General features: G+C 50.0%; 6 protein-coding genes across 7 annotated transcripts; 4 read left to right on the top strand and 2 right to left on the bottom strand.

Annotated features, from left to right (window-relative positions):
* Positions 1-5: 5 nt before the first annotated feature.
* LOC121603548 (28S ribosomal protein S33, mitochondrial) lies at positions 6-556 on the top strand. Its single transcript, XM_041932413.1, has one exon. It carries the CDS (start codon positions 139-141, stop codon positions 472-474), a length of 336 nt encoding a protein of 111 aa, XP_041788347.1. The 5' UTR covers positions 6-138; the 3' UTR covers positions 475-556.
* Positions 557-558: 2 nt separating this feature from the next.
* Positions 559-7,769, bottom strand: LOC121603543 (eukaryotic translation initiation factor 2-alpha kinase-like). Its single transcript, XM_041932407.1, has 3 exons — positions 7,288-7,769; positions 1,229-4,265; positions 559-1,157 (listed from the first exon to the last, which is right to left on the bottom strand). Exons 1-3 carry the CDS (start codon positions 7,476-7,478, stop codon positions 834-836), a joined length of 3,552 nt encoding a protein of 1,183 aa, XP_041788341.1. The 5' UTR covers positions 7,479-7,769; the 3' UTR covers positions 559-833.
* LOC121603544 (protein misato) lies at positions 4,438-6,464 on the top strand. Its single transcript, XM_041932408.1, has 2 exons — positions 4,438-4,602; positions 4,678-6,464. Exons 1-2 carry the CDS (start codon positions 4,528-4,530, stop codon positions 6,322-6,324), a joined length of 1,722 nt encoding a protein of 573 aa, XP_041788342.1. The 5' UTR covers positions 4,438-4,527; the 3' UTR covers positions 6,325-6,464.
* Positions 7,770-8,082: 313 nt separating the features above from the next.
* LOC121603545 (general transcription factor IIF subunit 1) lies at positions 8,083-10,352 on the top strand. Its single transcript, XM_041932410.1, has 3 exons — positions 8,083-8,385; positions 8,464-9,950; positions 10,041-10,352. The coding sequence occupies exons 1-3, from the start codon at positions 8,371-8,373 to the stop codon at positions 10,249-10,251; spliced, it is 1,713 nt and encodes a 570-aa protein (XP_041788344.1). The 5' UTR covers positions 8,083-8,370; the 3' UTR covers positions 10,252-10,352.
* LOC121603547 (splicing factor 3B subunit 6) lies at positions 10,329-11,047 on the bottom strand. Its single transcript, XM_041932412.1, has 3 exons — positions 10,899-11,047; positions 10,710-10,828; positions 10,329-10,640 (listed from the first exon to the last, which is right to left on the bottom strand). Exons 1-3 carry the CDS (start codon positions 10,926-10,928, stop codon positions 10,409-10,411), a joined length of 381 nt encoding a protein of 126 aa, XP_041788346.1. The 5' UTR covers positions 10,929-11,047; the 3' UTR covers positions 10,329-10,408.
* A 238-nt stretch (positions 11,048-11,285) lies between these two features.
* Positions 11,286-16,318, top strand: LOC121589143 (protein CLEC16A homolog). 2 transcript variants are annotated; one of them, XM_041907813.1, is made up of 11 exons: positions 11,286-11,703; positions 11,777-11,916; positions 12,062-12,440; positions 12,515-13,155; positions 13,218-13,427; positions 13,785-13,787; positions 14,087-14,206; positions 14,292-14,490; positions 14,568-14,833; positions 14,903-15,500; positions 15,581-16,318. In XM_041907813.1, the coding sequence occupies exons 1-11, from the start codon at positions 11,501-11,503 to the stop codon at positions 16,131-16,133; spliced, it is 3,312 nt and encodes a 1,103-aa protein (XP_041763747.1). In that variant the 5' UTR covers positions 11,286-11,500; the 3' UTR covers positions 16,134-16,318. The 2 variants fall into 2 exon arrangements, with proteins under 2 accessions (XP_041763747.1, XP_041763748.1); XM_041907814.1 differs by lacking the exon at positions 13,785-13,787.
* The last annotated feature ends 138 nt before the right edge of the window (positions 16,319-16,456 follow it).

Below are 16,456 nucleotides of genomic sequence, written 5' to 3'. Positions count from 1 at the left end.
AGGCTACGTTCACGCATCAGCATGAAAGCCAACTGCAAACTGTCAAACCATTTCGTCAACAAATCAAATTACACAATTCCTTTCGTGGTTTGGTAAAAACAAAGCTCGTGCGGTGTGGTGAAGTGTCCATAATTCATAATGTCCAAGTACAAGGAACTTACCAAACTTACGACGACGTACGCCCGTCGGATGAACTACCTTTCCAATCGGATCTTTGGGGAAGTGGCCCGCCCGACAAACTCCCAGTCGATGAAGGTGGTCAAGATGTTCAGCGAAGAGCCGGTGCACAAGCGAGACTACGTGGTGAACTGGTACCCCCGGCACGTTGAAACCCATCTACTGGCGATGAAACTCCGCGAGTATGGTCTGTTCCGTGATGAGCATCAGGATTTCAAGGAGGAGATGAAACGGTTACGTGCGCTCCGTGGCAAGGCACCTCCGAAGAAGGGCGAAGGAAAGCGTGCCAAGAAGTAGGAACGAACAGGAGACGTCCCACGTGCTGCCGGATTTGTCGGATGTAATGTACAACAAATATAGATCGTTTCGTTTAACCATACATCAGTGAGTGTGTACTGTTTGATCACTTTATTAATCATCATATTTATAATTCTCGTTGAATAACATCCCATCGCTTCCATCCTTCCTCAGAAGAATAGCCACCTACATTTAAAAACACTTTTTACACGTTTTCTCTTAAAACGTGATATCTCACGGGGACGCGTGTTAGGACTGTTGCGCACAACCATAGAGGTACGACATAAATAACTTACATCTACACATATTCACTTGGCCACGCTGACTCAGGGTAATACACACAAGGTGGTCTGTTCTTTTCAAAAGCACAATTGATTCGGTGCCGCCGCCGACGATGGCATACCGGCAGAGCCATTGCCCGACCCTGATCCGGACGTGCTGTACGTGCGGCTGTCTTTTCTGCGCGGCGGCAGCTCAAAATGCCACTCGTCCCCGTCCTCCGATTCGAACGAACCGTTCGTCGATCCGGGACCACTATCGACGACCAACGTCTCGTCGACAACGCCGAGCGAGTTGGTGGACTTGTTCGAAGGGATGCGCTTGAACGGTGGGTGAGCCTTGATGCCGAACGTCGTCGGTCGCTTGTTAGGCGTTTCGGACAACATCAATGTCAAGAGTTTGAACTGAAAAGAGACAACATAATAGCGCGTTAGTTTCAGTACAGCAAAACCCTAAAAAAATTCTCCACACGTACCTCACACTCGTGGTCCTCTTCGAAATTGTCCGGAAATTTGCTCTTGCGCACGTTTTTCAGCGTGCAAATACGTTCCATTTCCGTACCGAAGCTAACGAGCAGCTCGAACAAAATCAGCCCGAGCGAATAGATGTCCACCTTGTAGTCGTACGGCAAACCCTTCAGCTGCTCCGGCGACATGTACAGCTGCGTACCGACCTGGCGCGTGTGCCGGTTCGGCACCATCGTCGGCATGTTGTTCTCACTGTCGTACTGCAGATCGCTCGAGTCCGTCACGAGCCCGAAATCACCGATCTTAATCCTTCCGTCCAGCGAGAAGAATATGTTGCTCGGCTTCAGGTCCCGGTGGATCAGTCCCTTCAGATGGACGTACTCGACGCCGGCAACGATCTGCTCAAAGATTGGCACAATCTTATCGCGCCGCGCCGGGAACCCGTTCAGGCTGAGCCACTCCTTCAGCGACTGCTTGTGGCACAGCTGCATCTGGATGTAGAGATAGATTTTGTTGCTCTGCGCCGAGCTTGCTTTCGACTGGTCCGTCCCTGATGGAAGGGTGCACGGGTCCCGCGAACTTCGCATCGTGCTCGTGAGATCAAGCGACAGTGGTCGACGGTGCGTTTTGCGGAATGGGTTCGGCTTTTGCTGCTGCGCCACATTAAGCCCATTACGCGCATCCTTCATCGCCGCGGGTTGCGATCGACCTTCGGGTGAGGAAGATACATCAATCGCTACAGCATGTTGTTGGGCGACTGCGCCACCGCTACTGATACCTTCACTACGCGAAGGTTCTTTGAAGACAATGTCCAAAGAATCGTCTTCCGGCTCATCGTTCCACCGATGTTTTCCATTGCTCTGCACTTCCGACGCTTCGTCCTCCTCCTCCGACTCGGACTCGGAGCTGCTGGATGTTTCGTCATCCCGGGCCGGTTGTCCGTCCTGTTCACCCTCGGCCCGGAACTCGATAAAGGAACAGCTATCACTCTGCTCGTACCGCTTCAGCGACGGCCCGTCGCCGATACCGTTCGAGAAGGAAAAGTTTGCCGCTGGAAACTGTGGCATCCACAGGTTCGACTGGATGGATGACGTTTGGAGGCGCGAATTCTTCATCCCTACCGCAAAGGAAGATGCCGTCGTAGCGGATGCGGCCACACCCGGCAACGGGGGACACGTGTCGGTCGGCGTTTCAATGTCGATCGAAGTCGACAGGCAGTTGCGTTCGATCCATTCGCGATCGTGCCGTTCCTGCCAACCGGGCGGTGGCGTTTCAATCCACGCGTGGAAGTACCGCACAATGTTCTGATGCTCGCAGTGGGCCAGTGTTTTGACCTCGCGCATCACGCGATCCTTCGATTCCTGCTTGTTGGGCAGCACGACCCGCTTGATTGCGTACCGGCAGTCGTCTAGCTTATTGCGCACCTCGAACACCACCCCAAAGCCACCCTTCCCGAGACACTGCACCAGATCGAAATCGTCGCGGAAGCGGGAGGTGTAGTTGTCCACCAACGCTGGTGGACCGTTGGACGAGCTGGATTCGGAGTAGCTGCGCGTCGCCGTCATCCGTATTGCCGGTGGGAACTCCTCGACCGCTTCCACTGCGGTCGGTATCGGTACGGTGACCTTGCGTTCCACCACCACCATTACCGGGGGCTTTTCGAGCCGTAGCTTCAGCATCATGTTCAGTATTAGTGCGGTCGTAATGGAAATAATCAGTATTTCCTTCCACCAGTACCACATCGACACGATGATCACCTTGACCGGTGCGTCGAACATCGTGTCCATATCCTCACCATGGTCGTGCGATCCGTCATGCCCGAACTTCGTACTATTGTTGACTCCGTTCGACTCATCCTCATCATGGCCACACTGTTCGTCATCTCGCTCGGTATCGTAAACCAAGAAGAATCCATTCCCATTGATGTAGTTCGAGGCGTATAGTACCGAGCGAGCGATGGCAGTCGATTCACCCGCATCGTCCTCATCATCGTTCACGAGCTGAAACTGATTGTCCCCATCGGTGAGCAGCCCCGCAATGCCACGGCTGGCGGGCAGTGGCTTCCACGGTATGGCCGGCAGTTTACTCTCATCGGTCAGCAATGCAAGCTGCTGCATCTTCTCTTCCCGCTCCTCTATCATTGCTGCCGACTCCTGGATGTACAGCTGCTTATCGTGCATTCCAATGTACAGCGATGGATTGATCAGCGGTGGCCGATCGCCCGATTCGCTATCATCCACATTACCATTCCACATCCAGTCCGTACGGTCGAAAATATCCACCCCAACAAGCTGATCGTTAGTTTTACCCGACGATCGCCATGCACTCACAATCGGCACTTCAAACTTATGCCGCCAAACGATCTCACCCGGTGCGCTTTTACGCACCGCACAGATCACACCCTCCGGTATGATCACGCGAAGATCGAGATCCAGTATGACGGGATCCACCTCACGCCGTTCCTTGCCACCGCGACAGTCCTCGTTGCTCATCTTTTCCACCTCGTGGTGGCCGATGCTAAAGTTCCACCGCTCACTGCCGGTGCGTGATTCGACGGCACGGACCGTTTGCGTCTGGCGCCGTATAACCAGCACGTCCTCCTGCATGGGATCCAATGTACCAGCGCCATCCTCCGGCGGCCCGTACTTGCCATCTGCTGCCATTTCCATCGCAAGCTCTGTTGCGTTTTTGCATCCTTGCATCGTGCAAACGTAAATCAGCTGACCGGTTTGCATCGAGACACCGTACGAACGCGTTTCCTTACCGCCCGAGATGACGAGATCGTCCGAAAACTTGAACGAAGACTTGAGCAAGTCCTCTGCACTGAAGGGAATTGGCTCGATCGAATCGCCATCGAACTTGTACAGGCTGCCGCCGAGCGACGGTATCATGCGCACCCATTTGCCGTTGTTCGTCAGTTCCAGCCGATGGATGCTGGAGGAAAGGAGCGGCCCGGGGCCGGTTTGGATGCTCCACCGTTCGGCTCCACCGTTCAGCATATCGAGGGCGGACATTTTCCCGTCCAGCGTTGTTACGAAAACCAATCTGAAAAAGAATAAAAAAGGAGGATTTAATATTTTCGCACAAATTACAAGCGGAATGATTAAATTTTAACAGTCATTTTTCAAATTGCACGTAAGTTTTGCAACGAAACTTTGAATCTGACCATGTAAACATTCTCAGGTTGCAATACAACCCTGTGCACAGCGCTTTGTTTGTATTTTGACAGACGGCATTTGATGTTGTGAAGCGCGGCGTGCACAGTCGTGTTTGGTGAAATTAGTTCCAGAAACAATCCAACCGCAGAATGGCACGTGAAATCTTAACATTCCAGCTGGGCAATTACTCCAACTACATCGGTACACACTGGTGGAACATACAGGTGAGAATGGCTTCAAATATCGAAAGAAAATCAACAACACTTTGAGTCATCCACTACCTCACCCCACGCTCACAGGAATCATCGTTCAACTATGATCCAAACGCGGAACCATCGGAAATCGATCACTCGATACTGTATCGCGAAGGTCAAACGAGACAGCGGCAAGTTACCTTTACACCGCGCCTGCTAATGCTCGATCTGAGCGGAACACTCAAACACGTGCCCCGCACCGGCGATCTTTACGAGCAACCGCTCGACCCGGACCAAATTGCCACCGACAATCCTGCCGAGCTACCGGACATCGGTTGGGAGTCGGAAAAAGTGGAGGTAATTAAACAGCAAGATAAACCTGCCGAACGGCACCCCTACCAGAAGGATCTGCTCGAAGCGAGTACTTCCAGCGCCAATGGTGAGGAGGAAGCGGAAAAAGATTACAACTTTGCCGCCACGGTGCAAGATTGGATCGACTACAGCTACACCCGGTACCATCCGCGCAGCATCAACGTGATCGAGCGGTATACACATTCCCGGGAAGAGGCACAGCTCGACACGATCACGAACGGGATGGAGCTGTGGAAGGATTACGACTTTCAGGACGAGTTTACCGACCGTGCCCGCCAGTACATCGAAGAGTGCGACGGTTGCCAAGGCTTCCAGATGCTGTTCGACTGTGCCGATGGATTTTCCGGTGTGGCGATAAAACTGCTCGAACATCTGCAGGACGAGTACGGCAAAGCAACGCTGCTCTTTCCGGTGTTCCCACCGAAAGCACCCACGTTCAAAAGTGCCGACGAGCCCATGAACCATTCGATAAGGGTGGTCAACACTGCGCTCGCTTTTGCACAGCTGCCGGACCAGTGTTCCCTGTTTGTGCCACTCTCGACAATGGGCCGCTGTTGGCGCAATGTGGCTGAACCGCGCGCACTGCCCAATCTTCTGTACGATCCAGCCAATTTCTATCAAACTTCCGCCATCCTGGCAAGCTTTCTGGAAACGGCTACGCTGCGCTACCGTTTGAAAGGATCGGCCACAACCGGTTCGGGCGCATACCTTTCCGGCCTGTGCGGCGATTTGAGTGCGCACGGTCGGAAGATGGCTGCCGCGGGGCTCGCCTTTCCCTTCCCACTGGATGGCAAGCAGGATCTGATCGACTTTCTGGATCAGCTGGACGGCAAAAGTCTCACGGTACAGCTGTCTCCCAACGCGGTCGTGCGCAAACGAGCCGTCATCCAGTCGGTGTGTGCCCGTGGACTGCCCCAGAACCGGCTGAAACGGCCACCGACGGCCAAATCGGCCCAACGGCAGCAGGCAATGCCCGCGTACCGGTGCAGCAACGTGAGTGAAATGCTACAGTTTTACTACTCCTGCAGTCTCGAGGTTAGCATGTCGCACGTCACCTCGGTCCAAAGCCCCATGCCCATCCGGCAACCGTTCCCGGTGGAGCTGTTTGACAAGCGCGTCGGATTTGACGGTTTCCTTACCGACGATCCGCTGGCCCAAGCGGCCCTGCCGTACGTCCAGAGCTGTCCGGCGCTGGCTGCGATACAATCGTCATCCGATTTGGGCGACGGGTTGGAGGCGTTGCACCGGGAGGTTAGCCGTATCCGGCTGGCAAAAATACCACGCTTTGCGGAGTGTGGTCTGGAGGAGGTGGACTACAAGGAACACATCGAGCGGTTGCTAGAGTTTAAGGAAAATTACGACGAAAACTACGAACTGTAAAAATCGGCGCGAACGGTAAAGAAGTTTTTCCACGTGTAGCAGTTAAATGCGTTAAGTGCTTTAGAAGGGGAGAAAAGGCTCCGTCTACCTCTCTCTCCTCGCAAACGCCGCAATAAAAAGTATGCTAAAATGCACAATAATTTCGTCTAGTAATGGAAATTTAATGATGATTTTGAGCAATTCTATGACTGTCCTATTGAATCATCGCCGAAATTGTTGAATGGGGGGACGAAAAGAGCTTCGCTTGTTTATTAACTGGAATAAGAAGCGACTAGGTGGGCTAAAGCGATTTGTTTTGTAGTAGTACTTCACAGTATGAGTCAGGCTAAAAACAGACTCTGCAAACAAATGGGTAAATGTGTGCCCTACAATCGATGTACGTGCGCAGCAACAGCAGCAGCCACAGTACAACGTTGTTATCATTGCAATGCTATGAGCTTATTTACGCCCCGTCGGGAAATGACCTTAGAAAGAACCGGCGAAAAAGAAAGCTTTAAAATAATCCCAATCGATGAGGTTACTAATATTATGCGTGGATCAGAAACAAATGCCAATCGCAAGAATAAACATGATGACGCAATTTAGACTCCTGATAAAGCGATAAATTTACCTAGCCGATAAGAGCAGCAGGTAAAGCCCAAAATTGAGCTTTTTTACGGAAACTCTCAAAACGAGGCCGATAACAACACGTTGTAGGTCAGACGAGCTACTAAGTAATCGTTGAATTGTTTGCCAAGTCCCGAAATTACCGCTTTTGATCATTCGATCGATCGATCGGTAGGATCGCAGGAAGCAAAGAAGCCATCAAAACAACTTTATGTTGTAATGTTTACGTTTCTTCTTGTTGATACTGGAGGAAGCTTACCACAAACACGTCCAGACACGTTCCGAGTGAAAGTGTGTACGAGAAGTGTGTGTGTGTGTGAAGGGCCATCAATAATTACTAAACGCAAGCAAACTTACCCATCGTTAAGGTCACGCTGGCGGGTCGTTTCTTCGGCACAGAACGGAAGCTGCTCGACGGTGGCCGTTCCATCGTCCGGCTGCTTCGGCGGTGCTTGGCCCTTGCTACCGAGCGCCACCGTCACGACCGTGGCCAGTAGCACCGTTCCGACGCACAGCGCACAGCGAATCAAAACAGAGCACGTAGGCATGATGGTGGTGGTGGTGGTGGTGGAGTTTGCCTACTGGCACAATTGGTCCATTCGTCGTCGTGTGTTGCGTACTCCGCAACGCCGTTCACTCATATTTCGTACGCACCAACAGAGCACACCTTGCTGTTCAACATGCAGCGGATGCACCGGGGAGGGTAGCTTTTCTGTTAACAAAATTGAACAAGTTCAAAAATTCCGATTCACACACTGGCGCACGACCTTGGCGCTACGAAGCGAACGACAACAGTCGACTGATGTTTTTCGTCAAAACTCGCTAGTGCAACTGCAAAACATCCAACTTGGAGCTGGCAGCTGGCGGCACAGTGGAATTTAACGAAAGAGTTTTAAAAACAAAAAAGGATTAAAAATGAGAATTTGGATGAAGGAAAAACATGAAAAATACTTTTGTCACATTGTTAAAATGTACATATTCAAGAATATAGGACATTGTAGTATTCTAGTATTTCTGATTGTACAAAAATAAAGCGTTGTCATCCATGCTACTTGCTAAGTGCAGCAAATTGAACTTTATTTATCGTGAATGTGTCAAAACTTCGAGGGCCTCACAGAGGGTTACCACAGGTAGAAAACGATTTAAATTTTACTTTATTTGATTAAAAAAATGCTATGAGTCATACCAAAATGCTTTAAGTTATTTCTTCGGGAATAGTTTTGTTTTTGTGTGTTTTAATTTAATTAGATTTTTTCCATGAAATGTCAACCGAATGACTTGTGCCGTGTTCCCGCGCCTTCCCAGCTTCTGCAAATGTCGAAGTAGAAAAACATTCCCCTCGCCAGATTTTGCTTCGTGTGCAGTTGGTATTGTTGTGTTTTAAGTTAGTTTCTACATTTTAACTTTCCCAAGGGCTAGGTGCACTGCGCAGCAAGCAGAATGAGTGCACCATCGGTAAGTAATGATGTGATAGTGTTATATACCTGCAAAACATCAAAATTCGGAATTTGATCAATTGGTCAACTGTTGCAGAACTCGAAGAGCGCCACTGGCCAACCGGGAGCTTCGGGTTCGAGCGCGCCCACAACGGTGCAGGAGTTTGTGATTCGTGTGCCGAAAAATCTGAAAAAGAAGTATCACGTCATGCGGTTCAACGCGACGCTCAACGTCGACTTTACCCAGTGGCGGACGGTGAAGATGGAGCGCGAAAACAACCAGAAGGAGTACAAGGGCATCGAGGAGGTGATGCCCAAGTTCGGGGCCGGCTCGGAGTTCAATCGGGATCTGCGCGAGGAGGCACGCCGCAAGCGGTTCGGTATAATATCGAAAAAGTACAAGCCGGAAGCGCAGCCCTGGATTTTGCGTGCCGGTGGCAAGAGCGGCAAAATGTTCCGTGGCATCCGGGAGGGTGGCGTGGGCGAGAATGCTGCGTTTTACGTGTTTACACACGCACCGGACGGGGCGATCGAGGCGTATCCGCTGAACGAGTGGTACAACTTTCAGCCCATCAACCGATACAAAGCACTGTCCGCGGAGGAAGCGGAGCAGGAGTACGGGCGGCGCAAGAAGACGATGAACTACTTCTCGCTCATGTTCCGGAAGCGGCTAAAGAAGGGCGAGGATAACGAGGCCGACGACCAGGAGGAAACAAAGGGCAAGAAGGGAGAGGGAGGCAAGAGCAAGGATTTGAAGATCAGCGACATGGACGAGTGGATCGACTCGGATGAGGTGTCGTCGTCGGGCGACGATGACGATGAGGGCAAGTCGAAGCAGAAGGACAGCGACGACGATGCGAAGGATAAGAAGGCAAAGAACAAAAAGAAGGCACTGGCGGACAGCAAGAAGAAGAAGCGGGACGTGGACGAGGAAGCGTTCGAAGAGTCGGACGATGGTGATGAGGAGGGGCGCGAGCTGGACTACATCTCGGACTCGAGCGACAGCGAGTCGGACCACGACGCGAAGGTGGTGAAGGAGATGAAGTCCGTCGCGGAGGAAGACGCACTGCGGAAGCTGCTGACCTCGGACGAAGATTCGGAGGAGGAGGAAAAGAAATCGGAGGAGGATGAGGAAAAGGAGGACGAGAAGAATGGCAAATCGAAGGAGAAGGACAAGGACGGCAAGGAAAAGGAAGGCAAAGAGAGCAAGAAGAAGAAGAAAGCAAAGAAGAACAAGAGCAAAAAGTCGGAATCGGACAAAAAGGACTCGTCCAGCGATTTCAGCTCGGACAGTTCGGATTCCGATACGGCCAGTGCGAAGAAAAAGCCGAAAGACAAGAAGAGCAAGGAAGGCGTTGGGTCGAATTTGTCCAGTGCGAACAATTCGCGCTCGGCCTCGCCTAGCGTGAGCCAGTTCGATTCGAACAAGCGCAAAATGACCGGCTCCAATATGCCGACGACGGATCTGACCGGATCGGATAATAGCAACAGTCCCGTTTCTACGCCAGCTAAAAAGGTTAAGACGGACATAACTCCGTCTCTTCCGCCCACGTTCGCTGGCATCGTTAATGCCACAAGCAAAGAGTAAGTGTCTCGAATTAGCAAGAGTAGGGGGGGGGGGGGGATCAGTTTTCTCATATTGGTGTTATTTTTTTTCTTTCTCTCTTTCCATAGTGATTATGGTATAACCGAGGAAGCGGTTCGGCGGTACTTGATGCGCAAACCGATGACCACGACGGAACTGCTGACCAAGTTCAAGAACAAGAAGACGGGTGTGTCGAGCGAGAAGCTGGTGGAAACCATGACCCAAATACTGAAACGCATCAATCCGGTCAAACAGACCATACAGGGCAAAATGTATCTCAGCATAAAGGTGCCGAAATGAGCGGGAAAAAGATTAACATTGAGGACTGGCGAAACGCATCGTAAGCACTAGCAGTAAGGAAATTTAAACAAATAAACTTTTGGTTCTTACAAATAGGAAAGTTTGTGTGTTTTTATATACCTTACATACATAAACCTAGAGACGGTGTGCGACGGACTTATTTTTTTAGCTCTTCCGTGCTGATGTTGTACTTGGCCTTCATTTGATCCAGCTCGTCCTGCTTCTTATCCACATCGAGCTGCTTGAACGCCTTCGTCGATTGGTAGTAAAGCACTACCAGGTACCGGTTACAGACGTTGAATCCCGACAGATGGTCTCGGGCGTTTTTCGCATCAAAAATGTCTTCATACACCACGAAGGCGGTGCCGCGAGTTTCAGGCGTGTTGCCACTGCAAAGGAAAGGCATTGCGAAATTACTTCCACTGCGTTGAGGTATGACAAGCTTCCATTTTACTTACACTCGAATTTGTCGAATTGCTCCGTATTTGCCGAAAATATCGTACATTTCATCCGACGTGATCTTGTACGGAAGGTTTCGCACGTACAGGACCCGGTTCACTTCCGGCGGTAAGCGGACCTACAATGAAAGTACATTAACATCAAACCACAACTCTAACCAATTGATTGCATCGGATGTCTAGACTTACATTGTTTCTTTTCTGCATGGAAAGTGCCATTTTGAGAAGGTTTTTAATGGATTTATGTGTACTTTTAGTGAATTTCTAGCACGAGAGCGATTTGTGTATGTTTTAATTTGCCTAACGCTTTGACAGTAGATTGTTTACCTCAAATTCCATTTCGTGTTTATGATCGAATGTTGAAGAATCCATATCCAGAACGGTTGTTTCGGAAAAAATAAAACAACCGTAATTTTAATCTACTATTTTATTGATAAGATGAAAATGTTTGCTAAAGTACAAATTTTGATTGACTTCATTAATATTGCATTTTTTAATTTAACGAAAAAAAGATTAACAAATCATGCAATATTTTGTGGACTGCGCGATTTACCACCGTGATGTGTTGTCATTGTGAAACGTCAAATTAGCCAGAAAAAAATAACATCACCCATCTGTGTGCTATCTGCTTTTGCTTCGTAAACTGCTACGGAAAAAGTGAGGAAAAACTATTAAAAGATGTGCTCGGGCGTGCTATTAAAAACTCATTAGCTTCTGGACGGAGTTGGTGAACGTTTGCTCACTGCCAGCCGACTCAACCGTGCGCGCCTCGAGCGCAAGACAGCAGCAAAATGTTTCGCAGCCGTAGCTGGTTCGGGGGAGGATGGAACCGTCCGAAGAATCGCCTATCACTTGATCATCTGAAATATTTGTACAGCGTGCTGGAGCGTAACACGACCGTGTCCGAAAGTAACCGCGGCCTGCTGGTGGAATCGCTACGGTCCATAGCAGAAATTCTAATCTGGGGCGATCAAAATGATTCCTCCGTATTCGAGTGAGTGTGCCAATCGGGGGCTATCGGGCTGACCTTTGTTCATTGTCATTGTTATGTGGTTTTGTTCTCGCAGCTTCTTTCTGGAAAAGAATATGCTCTCCTACTTCCTGCACATAATGCGTCAAAAGAGTGGAGGATCGAGCTTCGTGTGCGTGCAGCTGCTGCAAACGCTAAACATCCTGTTCGAGAACATCCGCAACGAGACGTCGCTGTGTAAGTTACATGCATGCATGCATGAGCGCTTCTAGAGGGGGAAGCACGCTCAATGGCGCGTTACATACTTGCGCTGGTGGCGCACACCAAACTGAACTAAACTGAACTGAACGGGCACTGGCGGGTGTGTTCTCCTTCTTTGCAGACTACCTGCTCAGCAACAACTTGGTCAATTCGATCATTGTCCACAAGTTTGACTTCTCGGACGAGGATGTGATGGGCTATTACATACTGTTCCTGAAAACGTTGAGCCTGAAGCTCAACACGCACACGATACACTTCTTCTACAATGAGCATACGAACGATTTCCCACTCTACACGGAAGCGATCAAGTTCTTCAACCATCCCGAATCGATGGTACGCATTGCCGTGCGTACGATCACGCTGAACGTGTACAGAGTGCAGAACCCGAACATGCTGCAGTTCATACGGGACAAAACGGCCGCACCGTACTTTAGCAATTTAGTATGGTTCATTGGTAAACATATCCTCGAGCTGGACAATTGCGTTCGTAACGACATTGAGTAAGTGTTCTGTTCTCTCTCGTCCAGACCTTTATGCGCAGTTTAACTTTAATCGCTTGATCGTACTCTTCCAGCCACCAGTCCCAGCACCGTTTAGCCAACCTCGTGGCGGAACATTTGGATCATCTGCACTATCTGAACGACATACTGTGTCTCGATATTGCCGATCTCAATGCCGTCCTTACGGAGCACCTGCTGCACAAGCTGTTCGTGCCGCTGTACATATTCTCCCTCACACCCTCACCGCCGATGTCGATGGCCGAGGTGACGTGTAACCTTGCGGCCGTGCTTAACAAGGTCGTCGATATTGACATCAAGGAGATGAACAATCCGCGCGTTGCCAGTGTCGTGGCCCTGTTTCTGCTGTCGCTCGTGTTCCTTGTCATCACGCACCGGCCACTGATCAATGCGCTAACGTGGGTCATCCTCAATGCGGATCATACCGTGTTCAAGGAGGGCGCTGCCCAGGTGCTAAACGCATACATCGACAACCGGGAGGTGGTGGCGTTGGGATTTGTACAGCCAGTGGAAAGCCTGGAGGAGGCACTGGAAAGTACGGTAGCTTCCTCTGCTGCTTACGGGGTGGAGCAGCTTCACTTGGGCGACGAACCGAGCGGAAGCAACAATAAGAGCCCGAACAGTAGTAGTAGCAGCAGTGGTAAGAGCCATGCTAGCAGTACCAGCACTTCGACCAACAATGAAGCACCCATATCGAGTAAGCAAGGACAGTTGGTTTCAATGCACGATCGCCCGTCTAATGGTTGTTTGCATTTTTAGACTCCCCTAGCCCGCCGACCCTTTCGGAAGAGATTGAAAAGGTGAACATCACCGACGAGGAAAAGGAGAAGCTTCTACTCAATGCGTACCGTACGCCCGAAACGAATCGTCCCTTCCTCGACATGGTCCTGTCGTCGCTCGATTGTACCGAGAACGACTTTCTAGCGCTGTTGGCATTGTGTTTGCTTTACGCACTCGCAAACAACAAAGGTAAGTTGGTGGAACGAACTACCTTCAGTAGAAACTGGGCTTGGTAGTACATTTCTTGGGTTTCTTTCTGTATATATGACATCGTTCAATTGATCAAACATGCTCCGTACGGTAGTTACTTGCCAGATTGAACCTTTACTGAACGTTTGCCATTCTCTCACGCTTAACAATTATCATTTTTTTCCACAATTTAACATCACTAATCGCATCACTAACTTTTCAACTACTTTTCCCTTTTGTAACATTGTTGCCGCTGTTTCCTCATGATTAATCAATCGTTGCACCCCTGACTTACCGTTTCGACGTGCCGTTGCAATGAACCAATTCTTCTTCTCGCTGTTGGTGCCGGTTTTGTAGACGGTTAGTTATCTACCTGTGTCATTTGATGTATAGTTTAGTTGTTTTATAATCCTAAAACTCATATCAAACAGGTGGTTGATACATATTCGAATTTCTTTTGTTGAATTACTTTGCTTGCATGCTACGGTACTGTGTATTGAATTGTAACTTAAATGCTATTTTCAACAACTAATGGTACTATCAACCATCAAAATTGGCTTTTAGATTGGTGTATGTTTTGGTTGTAATTTCATGTTTGTTTAAAGTGCCATGCTCTTCAAGATGTTATAATATTTGCTTTTAATTGAACCTGATTTTAGGTGTAAACTCGGAATGGCTAGAGATCGTGCTGAACCGCTCATCACCTTCAAATCGTACCCAGTATAACGTGATACTGATCGAGAAGCTGCTACAGATCGTTAACATTTCTAGCCAACCGTGTAAGTGACAGGAAGCGAAAGAGATACTCCTCTCCTCCCATCCGATTACCACAAAGCCTTTACAATCTTCGCTTGTCTCCCACAGCCTGTCGCATACGGCTCGTTACCACGGAGCTGGCGTTGAAGCTGCTCGGTCAGATCATTGGTTCCGGTGTGGAAGATTCCAGCCCGTCCGTCCCGGAAGAGTATCTGGCGTCCCTGCATCAGTCGCGCAATCAGGCGATGAATGTGTTGAAAAATTTCTACAAATCGGAGGACATTTTCTTGGACCTGTTTGAAGACGAGTAAGCAAAATAATTGCTTTCTAATTGCTTCTTGCTTCAAGCGTAGCGTAATGTTCACTCGCTTCACTCCCCAATAGGTACAACGAAATGGTAAAAGCTACGCTAAACGTGGAATTCCTCTGTAACGATTCTACCATCTTGTTACCACCGACGGGAACGCCGCTGACGGGGATAAGCTTCACCCGCCGTTTACCGTGCGGCGAGGTGGAGAAGGCACGGCGCGCCATTCGCGTGTTCTTCCTCCTTCGCCGCATGTGCCAGTCGATGTCGGGCGAGAAGGAAACACTGCTACCACTCACGAATCTGAGCCAATGTGTTCAAATAGATAATGCGCTGGATTTGAGTAAGTGAACTCTTAGGATACCAATCCCCCCGTGCACCTTAACTAATGTGACACGCTTCCTGTTTGCAGATAATAGTGATTTGATTGCGTGCACTGTCGTCATGCGAGACGGCACGAAGTACCGGCGCTTTTTGGTGATGGATATTCTGCAGCTCATCCTGGTCGAGCCGGACAGCAAGCGGTTAGGGTGGGGAGTGGCTAAATTTGTCGGCTTTCTGCAGGACGTGGAGGTAAACGGCGACAAGGAGGATTCGCGCAGTCTTCACCTAACCATCCACCGGGGCGGTGCGACTAACAACCGAACGCCCATCCTGTCGGCCAAGTTTATGTTTGACGATCACATCCGGTGCATGGCAGCGAAGCAGCGGCTAACGAAGGGACGGAGCAAAGCACGGCAGAAGAAAATGTTCCAGATAGCGCAGCTGTTGGAAATTCCGGGTCAACTGAATGATCCGTCCTTCCCAACGCTCGCCGGGACGGGCGGATCGTCGGCCAGTGGCACCCCATCGCTGCGGCACGGAGCTTCGGGACGTCAGGGAAGGGAGCATCGTCCGTTATTTTCCACCAGCAACCGGGTGCCGGGAGTGGCTGCGGCCCTGAGGCGCGATAGTATGCCATCGGGCAGCGTCAGTCGTGTGCAGATGAGTGCGAGTCGCTCAACCGAAGGGTATGCAAGGAACTAAGAAACAGTTCAATACTGCTCAGTAAGGATTAAAAAGCATTTCCATCTAATCTTTTCCATTTCAGCGAACCAACGGGCACGCGAAGAAAGCTGACTGCTGGAGCCACTCGGCGGGAAAGCAGCCAACCGATCGGCATTGGATCGAGCTCGCTGAAATCGCGGGACAATTCGCGTAACCGGTCCGGTACGCCCCGGTCCAGGGAATCGAGCCCGCGCATACCACGGCCCCGTTCGGAGGAGATACCGCTGGAAGACTTTCGTCGCTCCCAAAACTCTAGTCCCGTGTCTCGCAACTCATCCAACAATCCATCCCGTTCGCACACTCCCTCCCGGTTAACGTTAGAGCCGCTGAGTGTGGTTAACATCTCGTCGAACATGGGCGGCAGTGGAAGTGGGACGACCGGTGGCAACGGGAGCGTGCTGAGCGGTTCCGTGAAAGATCCGATCATTCCGAATGTGCTGTTAGCTGGTACGATTAACCCGGTACCGAACGTAACGCCACTACCGGTCGGCGGCCCGCTCGCCGTACCGTCGGAGTTGAGCCCAACATCGGAAGAAACATCGTTCATTGCGAACGAGGAGCGGCAGAAAAAGCGAGGAGTCATCGAAACGGTGTAAACACTGAATCGCGATAGCAGGGTACGCATAATTACGACCGATGGCTCCGGACAAAGAAGATTCGTGAGGGGTGTGGTACTCTTCCTTTGTATTTATTTCTGTTGTAACGGTTAGGTTTTTATTGTTGAGATTTTAAATGTTCAGTTCTATTAGCAAATAAACGATAGAAATATGGCTGTAATCCATATAGGAGTTGAACTTTTACATTAATCTCGAAAAGACCTGTTCAATTATTTAAAAAATCTGTTTTTAACACCATTTTTCTGTAAATTTTAAAATTTTGAAGAAAAAAGCCAACTGTCATACCACATGACCGCGAGCAT

This window comes from Anopheles merus, chromosome 2R, assembly GCF_017562075.2.
Source record: "Anopheles merus strain MAF chromosome 2R, AmerM5.1, whole genome shotgun sequence".
NCBI classification, from domain to species: Eukaryota; Metazoa; Arthropoda; class Insecta; order Diptera; family Culicidae; genus Anopheles; species Anopheles merus.
Note: the sequence above shows the minus strand (reverse complement) of the source record. Positions and strands in the feature narration are given on the sequence as shown.

What these genes read in the sequence shown, in the direction of transcription:
- LOC121603543 (XM_041932407.1), bottom strand. Translation starts at nt 7,478, where the DNA reads ATGCCTACGTGCTCTGTTTTGATTCGCTGTGCGCTGTGCGTCGGAACG. An exon ending in CAGCGTGACCTTAACGATGG is followed by an intron (nt 4,266 to 7,287) that starts GTAAGTTTGCTT and finishes ATTCTTTTTCAG; the next exon opens with ATTGGTTTTCGTAACAACGC. An exon ending in AAGAGGACCACGAGTGTGAG is followed by an intron (nt 1,158 to 1,228) that starts GTACGTGTGGAG and finishes GTCTCTTTTCAG; the next exon opens with TTCAAACTCTTGACATTGAT.
- LOC121603545 (XM_041932410.1), top strand. An exon ending in GTTAATGCCACAAGCAAAGA is followed by an intron (nt 9,951 to 10,040) that starts GTAAGTGTCTCG and finishes CTCTTTCCATAG; the next exon opens with TGATTATGGTATAACCGAGG.
- LOC121603544 (XM_041932408.1), top strand. Translation starts at nt 4,528, where the DNA reads ATGGCACGTGAAATCTTAACATTCCAGCTGGGCAATTACTCCAACTAC. An exon ending in CACACTGGTGGAACATACAG is followed by an intron (nt 4,603 to 4,677) that starts GTGAGAATGGCT and finishes CCACGCTCACAG; the next exon opens with GAATCATCGTTCAACTATGA.
- LOC121589143 (XM_041907813.1), top strand. Translation starts at nt 11,501, where the DNA reads ATGTTTCGCAGCCGTAGCTGGTTCGGGGGAGGATGGAACCGTCCGAAG. An exon ending in CAATGAAGCACCCATATCGA is followed by an intron (nt 13,156 to 13,217) that starts GTAAGCAAGGAC and finishes TTGCATTTTTAG; the next exon opens with ACTCCCCTAGCCCGCCGACC. An exon ending in TTGGACCTGTTTGAAGACGA is followed by an intron (nt 14,491 to 14,567) that starts GTAAGCAAAATA and finishes ACTCCCCAATAG; the next exon opens with GTACAACGAAATGGTAAAAG.
- LOC121603547 (XM_041932412.1), bottom strand. Translation starts at nt 10,928, where the DNA reads ATGGCACTTTCCATGCAGAAAAGAAACAAT. An exon ending in CCATGCAGAAAAGAAACAAT is followed by an intron (nt 10,829 to 10,898) that starts GTAAGTCTAGAC and finishes CTTTCATTGTAG; the next exon opens with GTCCGCTTACCGCCGGAAGT. An exon ending in GCAATTCGACAAATTCGAGT is followed by an intron (nt 10,641 to 10,709) that starts GTAAGTAAAATG and finishes TTTCCTTTGCAG; the next exon opens with TGGCAACACGCCTGAAACTC.
- LOC121603548 (XM_041932413.1), top strand. Translation starts at nt 139, where the DNA reads ATGTCCAAGTACAAGGAACTTACCAAACTTACGACGACGTACGCCCGT.